Source organism: Scyliorhinus torazame, chromosome 12 (genome assembly GCF_047496885.1).
Source record: "Scyliorhinus torazame isolate Kashiwa2021f chromosome 12, sScyTor2.1, whole genome shotgun sequence".
Taxonomy (NCBI): domain Eukaryota; kingdom Metazoa; phylum Chordata; class Chondrichthyes; order Carcharhiniformes; family Scyliorhinidae; genus Scyliorhinus; species Scyliorhinus torazame.
The window spans coordinates 131,991,854-132,000,431 of NC_092718.1; the positions used below are offsets into that span (position 1 = coordinate 131,991,854).

Below are 8,578 nucleotides of genomic sequence, written 5' to 3' on the forward strand. Positions count from 1 at the left end.
CCCCCCACTGCACTCTTCCCCCCCCCCCGACTGCACTCCCCCCCCCCCCCCACACTGCACTCTCTTTCCCCCCCCCACACTGCACTCCCCCCACCTCCCACACTGCACTCCCCCACCTCCCACACTGCACTCCCCCCCCCACACTGCACCCCCCCCCCACTGCACTCTTCCCCCCCCCCACTGCACTCTTCCCCCCCCACTGCACTCTTCCCACCCCCACTCCACACTCCCCCCCCCCCACTCCACACTTCCCCCCCCACTGCACTCTCCCCCCCCCCCACTGCACTCTTCCCCCCCCCCCACTGCACTCTCCTCCCCCCCCCACACTGCACTCTTCCCCCCCCACACTGCACTCTTCCCCCCCCACACTGCTCTACTCCCCCCCAGACTGCACTCTCCCCCCCCCCCCACACTGCACTCTTTCCCCCCCACACTGCATTCTCCCCCCCACACTGCACTCCTCCCCCCCCCACACTGCTCTCCTCCCCCCCCACACTGCTCTCCTCCCCCCACACTGCACTCTTCCCCCCCCAACACTGCACCCCAACCCACACTTCACTCTTCCCCCCCACACTGCTCTCCTCCCCCCCACACTGCACTCCTCCTCCCCCCCACACTGCACTCTCCCCTCCATACACTGCACTCCCCCCCCCCCACTGCACTCTCCCCCCCCCCCACTGCACCCCCCACACTGCCCTCCCACCCCACATTTCCCCCCCCACACACTTCACTCTTCCCCCCCACTGTACTCTCCTCCCCCCCCCACTGTACTCTCCTCCCCCCACTGCACTCTTTTCCCCCCCCCACTGCACTCTTCCCCCCCCACCCACTGCTCACCCCCCACCACTGCTCTCCCCCCACCCACTGCTCTCCCCCCACCCACTGCTCTCCCCCGCCGCCCCACTGCACTCTCCCGCGCCCCACTGCACTCTCCCGCCGCCCCACTGCACTCTCCCCCCCGCCCCACTGCAATCTCCCCCCCCCCCACACTGCTCCCTCCCACACACTGCACTCTCTCCCACCCTGCACTCTCCTCCCCCAACACTGCACTCTCCTCCCCCCCAAACTGCACTCTTCCCCCCCCACACACTGCACTCTCCTCCCCCCCAACACTGCACTCTCCTCCCACCTCCACACTGCCCTCTTCCCCCCCCACTACACTCTTCCCCCCCCCACACTGCTCTTTCCCCCCCTCTCACACTGCACTCTCCTCCCCCCCCAACACGCCCCTCCCACACTCCACCCCCCCACACCCTCCCCTCCCACCCCACAGACTGCACTCTTCCCCCCCCCACTGCACTCTTCCCCCCTACCCACTGCACTCTTCCCCCTACCCACTGCTCTCCCCCCACACCCACTGCTCCCCCCCCCACACTGCACTCTTCTCCCCCCCCACACTGCACTCACCTCCCCCCCCTCCACACTGCACTCACCTCCCCCCCCCCACACTGCACTCTTCCCCCCCCCGCACTGCCCTCTTCCCCCCACTACACTCTCCCCCCCCCACACTGCACTCTTCCCCCCCACACACACTGCACTGTCCCCCCACACTGCACTCCCCCCCCCCACACTGCTCTCCTCCCCCCCCCACACTGCTCTCCTCCCCCCCCCACACTGCACTCTCCTTCCCCCCCCACACTGCACTCTTCCCCCCCACACTGCACTCTTCCCCCCCCCCACGCTGCACTCTTTCCCCCCACTGCACTCCCCCCGCCCCACTGCAGTCTGCCCCCCACTGCACTCTCCTCCCCCCCACACTGCACTCTTCCCCCCCTCCCCCCACTGCACCCCCCCACACTCTCCCCCCCACACTGCCCTCTCCTCCCCCCCCCCACATGCCTCCCCTCCCCCCACAATGCCCTCTCCCCCCCCACACTGCACTCTTCCCCCCCCACACACTGCACTCCCACCCCCCTACACTGCACTCTATCCCCCCCCACACTGCAATCTTCCCCCCCACACTGCACTCTTCCCCCCCACACTGCACTCTCCCCCCCCCACACTGCACTCTCCCCCCCCTCACACTGCACTCTCCTCCTCCCCCCCACTGCACTCTTCCCCCCCCCACTGCACTCTCCCCCCCCCCACTGCACCCTCCCCCCCCCCACCCACTGCACTCTCCCCCCCGCCCCACTGCACTCTCCCCCCCCATCCACTGCTCTCCCCCCCACCCACTGCACTCTCCCACCGCCCCACTGCACTCTCCCCCCGCCCCACTGCACTCTCCCCCCCCCACACTGCAATCTCCCCCCCCCACTTCTCCCCCCCACCACACTGCACTCTCCTCCCCACACACTGCTCCCCCCCACACACTGCACTCTCCTCCCCCCCCCACACTGCCCTCTTCCCCCCCACTACACTCTCCTCCCCCCCCACACTGCACTCTCCTCCCCCCCACACTGCACTCTCCCCCCCACACACTGCACTCTCCTCCCCCCCCCAACACTGCACTCTCCTCCCACCCCCCACACTGCCCTCTTCCCCCCCACTACACTCTCCCCCCCACACTGCACTCTTCCCCCCCCACACTGCACTCTCCCCCCCACACACACTGCACTGTCCCACACACACTGCACTCCCCCCCCCCCCACACTGCTCTCCTCCCCCCCACACTGCACTCTCCTCCCCCCCCCCACTGCACTCTTCCCCCCCCCACACTGCACTCTCCCCTCCACACACTGCACTCCTCCCCCCCCCCCACACTGCACCCCCCCCACACTGCACTCTTTCCCCCACTGCAGTCTGCCCCCCACTGCACTCTCCTCCCCCCCACACTGCACTCTTCCCCCCCTCCCCCCACACTGCACTCTCCCCCCACACTCTGCCCTCTCCTCGCCCCCCACTCCTCCTCCCCCACACACCTCCCCTCCCCCCCACAATGCCCTCTCCCCCCCACACTGCACTCTTTCCCCCCCCCCCACACACTGCACTCCCACCCCCCTACACTGCACTCTATCCCCCCCACACTGCAATCTTCCCCCCCACACTGCACTCTTCCCCCCCCACACTGCACTCTCGCCCCCCTCACACTGCACTCTCCTCCTCCCCCCCCCCCTGCACTCTTCCCCCCCCACTGCACTCTTCCCCCCCCACTGCACTCCTTCCCCCCCCACTGCACTCTTCCCCCCCCCACTGCACTCTCCCCCCGCCCACTGCACTCTCCTCCCCCCCACACTGCACTCTCCCCCCCACACACTGCACTCTCCTCCTCCCCCCAACACTGCACTCTCCTCCCACCCCCACACTGCCTCTTCCCCCCACTACACTCTCCCCCCCCCACACTGCAGCTCTCCTCCCCACTACACTGCACTCTTTCCCCCCCACACTGCACTCTTCCCCCCCCCCACACTGCACTCTTTCCCCCCCCCCACTGCACTCTCCCCCCCCACACTGCACTCTCCTCCCCCCCCACACGCCTCCCCCCCCCACACTCCACCCCCTACACTCCTCCCCCCCCTACACTGCACTCTTTCCCTCCTCCACACTGCACTCTTCCCCCCCCACTGCACTCTTCCCCCCCCACTGCACTCTTCCCCCCCCCACTGTACTCTCCCCCTCCACACACTGCACTCTCCCCCCCCCACACTGCACTCTTTCCCCACACTGCACTCTTCCCCCCCCCCACTGCACTCTCCCCCCCCCACACTGCACTCTCCTCCCCCCCACTTCACCCCCCACACTCCTCCCCCCCCACACTCCACCCCCCACACTCCTCCCCCCCCCACACTGCCCTCTTCCCCCCCACTACACTCTCCTCCCCCCCACACTGCACTCTCCTCCCCCCCAACACTGCACTCTCCTCCACCCCAACACTGCACTCTCCTCCCACCCCCCACACTGCCCTCTTCCCCCACTACACTCTCCCCCCCCCCACACTGCAACTCTCCTCCCCCCTACACTGCACTCTTTCCCTCCTCCACACTGCCTCTCCCCCACACACTGCACTCTCCTCCACCCCAACACTGCACTCTCCTCCCACCCCCACACTGCCCTTCCCCCACTACACTCTCCCCCCCACACTGCACTCTCCTCCCCCTACACTGCACTCTTTCCCTCCTCACACTGCACTCTTTCCCCCCACTGCACTCCCCTCCCCCACTGCACGTCTTCCCCCCACACTGCACTCTTCCCCTCCCCCCCTGCACTCCCCCCCACTGCACTCCCCCCCCACACTGCCCTCTCCCCCCCCCTCCCGCCCTCCCCCCTCCCCTCCCCCACTGCACCTCCCCCCCCACACTCCCCTCCTCCCCCCCCACACGCCTCCCCCACTCCTCCCCCACGCCTCCCCACTCCTCCCCCACACGCCTCCCCTCCCCCCCACAATGCCCTCTCCCCCCACACTGCACTCTTCCCCCCCCACACACTGCACTCCCACCCCCCTACACTGCACTCTTCCCCCCCCACACTGCACTCTCCCCCCCCCTCACACTGCACTCTCCCCCCCCCTCACACTGCACTCTCCCCCTCCCACTGCACTCTCCCCCCGCCCACTGCACTCTTCCCCCCCCCACCTGCACTCTTTCCCCCCCCCCCACTGCACTCTTTCCCCCCCCCCACTGCACTCTCCCTCCCGCCCCACTGCACTCTCCCCCCCGCCCCACTGCTCTCCCCCCACCAACTGCTCTCCCCCCCACCACTGCACTCTCCCACCGCCCCACTGCACTCTCCCCCAGCCCCACTGCACTCTCCCCCCCCACACACTGCACTCTCCTCCCCCCCCCCACACTGCCCTCTTCCCCCCCACTACACTCTCTCCCCCCCCACACTGCACTCTCCTCCCCCCCACACTGCACTCTCCCCCCCCACACACTGCACTCTCCTCCCCCCCCAACACTGCACTCTCCTCCCACCCCCCACACTGCCCTCTTCCCCCCACTACACTCTCCCCCCCCACACTGCACTCTCCTCCCCACTTCACTGCACTCTTTCCCCCCCCACACTGCACTCTTTCCCCCCCCCACTGCACTCTCCCCCCCCCACACTGCACTCTCCTCTCCCCCCCCACCACTCCACCCCCCCACACTCCTCCCCCCCCCACACTCCACCCCCCACACTCCTCCCCCCCCCACACTGCCCTCTTCCCCCCCACTACACTCTCCTCCCCCCCACACTGCACTCCCCCCACACACTGCACTCTCCTCCCCCAACACTGCACTCTCCTCCCACCCCCACACTGCCCTCTTCCCCCACTACACTCTCCCCCCCCCACACTGCACTCTCCTCCCCCCTACACTGCACTCTTTCCCTCCTCCACACTGCACTCTTCCCCCCCCCCCCACTGCACTCTCCTCCCCCCCCCACACGCCTCCCCCCACACTGCTCCCCCCCACCAAACACTGCACTCTCCCCCCCCCTCTGCACTCTCCTCCTCCCCCCCCACTGCACTCTGCTCCCCCCCACACGCTGCACTCCCCCCCCCCCACTGCACTCTCCCCCCCCCCACTGCACTCTTGCCCCCCCACCCATTGCCTCTCCCCCCACCCACTGCTCTCCCCCCCCCACTGCACTCTTCCCCCCACCCCACTGCACTCTCCCCCCCCACACTGCTCCCCCCACACACTGCACTCTCCCCCCCACACACTGCACTCTCCTCCCCCCCCCACACTGCACTCTCCTCCCCCCCCCACACTGCACTCTCCCCCCCCCCCCACTGCACTCTTGCCCCCCCACCCACTGCTCTCCCCCCCCCACTGCACTCTTCCCCCCACCCCACTGCACTCTCCCCCCCACACTGCTCCCCCCACACACTGCACTCTCCCCCCCACACACTGCACTCTCCTCCCCCCCCCACACTGCACTCTCCTCCCCCCCCCACACTGCACTCTCCCCCCCCCCCACTGCACTCTCTCCCCCCCAGCACTCTCTCCCCCCCCCCCAACACTGCACTCTTCCCCCCCAACACTGCAGACTCCCCCCCCCCCCACACTGCACTCTCCTTCCCCACCCCCCCACACTGCACACTCCCCCCCCACACTGCACTCTCCCCCCCCACACTGCACTGCACTCTTCCCCCCCCCCCACACTGCACTCCCCCCCCCCCACACTGCACTCTCTCCCCCCCCCCCACACTGCACTCTCCTCCCCTCTCCCAATGCACTCTCTCTTCCCTCGCTCGCCACCCCCCACCCCACCGCATGATGAGGAAACGTTGAATTTGTCCGTAAACGCTTTCTGGTGTGAGCCAGCAACTGCTTTCTGCACCTCGGGGCAGTGTCTGCCCTCAATCTTGCCGTGTCTCTCCAGCCCCTCACTAACTCAGTCCCATTCTCTCTGCAGGACAAATTGGCCCAGAAACAGAGGAATCCCCTGACTTGCAGTGAGCGACCCGCCTCCATTCAAGCCCCAACCCAGATTGAGCAGGAAGCCCTGGACATCGTTGAGATCTACAGCAGGAGGAGCATCGAGAACGGCGAGGCCGGAGGCCAAGTACCACAGGGTGGCTTCCGGATTCTCTTTATCTGGCTGGTTTTTCAGTCGGGAGCGTTCCGTGTTCATCCTCGGAGCTGCTTTGTGTCGCTGTCACTTCACCTCTCTCTGACCCTTGTCCCCTTCTCCCTTTCATTCCAGGTCTGTCCCATTATTTGGGCCATACCGGGCAAATATTGGCGGAACCGCGCGACCTGATGGAAGAAGCAACCTCACCAGCTTTGTCCTTCCAGTACAACAGCCGAGAAATCAGCATCTCCGATGGCAGAGACAGTGAACTTGAAGAGTCCGTGCAGGGCGAATTGTTCGGCAATGGTGAGCAGGAGCCTGACATCCTGAAGAGGACAGTGCAGGAGGCAGATGGCTATGGGGCAGGTTCAAATTCGAGCTATGCGGAGGAACACAGAGACGCCGACTTAGGTGGCCCGGCCTTCAAGCGAAAGATTTTCCACGTGCACCACCAGCTGCTCGAGGCCTTGGACACCCTATCTCGGAGCTGCCTCACCTTGTCTGAGAGCATTGAAGACTCTGCTTCCATCCTGTGCGGGGTTCTTCCACAGGGCATCAGCACCCTGCAGTGCACCATGGAGCAGGTGGCCAGCTCGGTGGAGGCTGTGGCCAGGTCCCCTGCCCAGGAGCCCGCAGCGCCGGCCCTGGCGTCGTTGATCGAGGCCCAGACGGGGGCCATCCAGAGCCTGGCCTGCACCATCTCCTCCGGCCTGGAAAGGCTGGGCACGCGCATCGACCGAGGCTTTGGCCAGGTCACTGACCTCCTGCAGGCCGCCCTTCCGAGGCTCGGTGGCATCAGTGCTGGCCCAGCGAGAGGGGCACCCTCCAGCACCTCTCGGGACACCTGCCCGTCAGCTCCCTCACCGCATCGCCAAGCGCCCACTGTCCTGGAGGCAGCAGCGATCCTGCAGACTGAAATCAAACCCCCTCGTGCCCGAGCTCTTCGAGATCGCCGACTATGAGTATCTTACTCAGGCCAGACTGTGTCACACTCACCACTCATTGAAACACAAATTTGTAGAATAAAGACACTAAGATAGTAAAGAGAACACGTACCAGATATGTTGTCAAAATTACACCCTGGGAATCGGTAATATAGATTCATATTTGTCTAAATCAGTGTTACGCCATTCGCAGTTCTGACTTTTATCTGAAGGTGGCCTTGGACACAGCAGCAAGAGGTGATCAACAAGGTCACGTGACTGACTGGTCAGTAAATGAACAGCTCCAGGGCCCGTGGCAACCATGGCCAGCAAGTTCTGCAGGGCTCTGAAAGACGTCATGTTGGGAGTAATAAGACTTGCAGACGATATAAAAGTTAGCCAAGTGGTTGACAATGAAGAAGGAAGCAGAGGACTGTGGGAAGATATCAGTAGACTTGTCTGATTGAATTCCAATTTCTGCCAGATGGTGGCACAGTTGTAACGTGGCTGACTCGTCATCCTGGGGCCCAGGTGAATACGCAGTAGGGAACATGGCGAGGAACTCCCACGATGGCAACTGGACAAATTTATTTTCACTTTAATAAAGTCTGGAATTTTAAAGCTAGTCTCAGTAATGGTGACCATGGCAGCTGTCAGCCATTATGGGATTTATTTCTATTTGCTCGTTTGGTTCACAAATCCTTCTTCGAGAAAGAAATCTACTGTTCTTCCCAGGGAGGGTCAGACCGTTTGGAGGTCATCATTTTGGTCGCCCACTAGTGCCAGCGTGAGGAAAATAGTCATGGATTTTTCACAACGCAGAAAGAGACCCTTCGGCCCATCATGTCTACACCAGCCATCAAACCCATATTTACTCGAATCCCATTTTCCAGCACTTGGTGTGTTGCCTTGTATGCTGCGGCATTTCAAATGCTCATCTAAATTCTTCTTCACTGTTGAGGGTTCCCGCCTCTACCATCCTTTCAGGCAGCAAGTTCCAGATTCCAACAAGCCTCTGGGTGAATAGATTTTCCTCAAATCCCCCATAATCCACCCCTTAAATCTATTCCCCCTGGTTATTGAGCCCACTACTATGGGGAAATTCCTTCCTATCAATGTCCTTCATAATTTTGTACACCGCAATTAGGTCCCTCTCGGCCTTCTCTGCACCAGGGAAAACAATAGCAGCCTGTCGAGCCTCTCTTCATAGCTGAAACACT

General features: G+C 64.4%; 1 protein-coding gene across 4 annotated transcripts in view; it reads left to right on the forward strand.

Annotated features, from left to right (window-relative positions):
* LOC140386606 (uncharacterized) overlaps positions 1 to 7,979 on the forward strand; it is a 45,060-nt gene extending 37,081 nt beyond the window's left edge. For all 4 annotated transcript variants that reach the window (XM_072469079.1, XM_072469081.1, XM_072469080.1 and 1 more), the window contains 2 exons: positions 6,277 to 6,436; positions 6,568 to 7,979. In XM_072469079.1, the coding sequence (XP_072325180.1) occupies positions 6,277 to 6,436; positions 6,568 to 7,397 (990 nt within the window). In that variant the 3' untranslated portion in view covers positions 7,398 to 7,979. The remainder of the gene's footprint in view (positions 1 to 6,276; positions 6,437 to 6,567) is intronic.
* Positions 7,980 to 8,578: the final 599 nt, after the last annotated feature.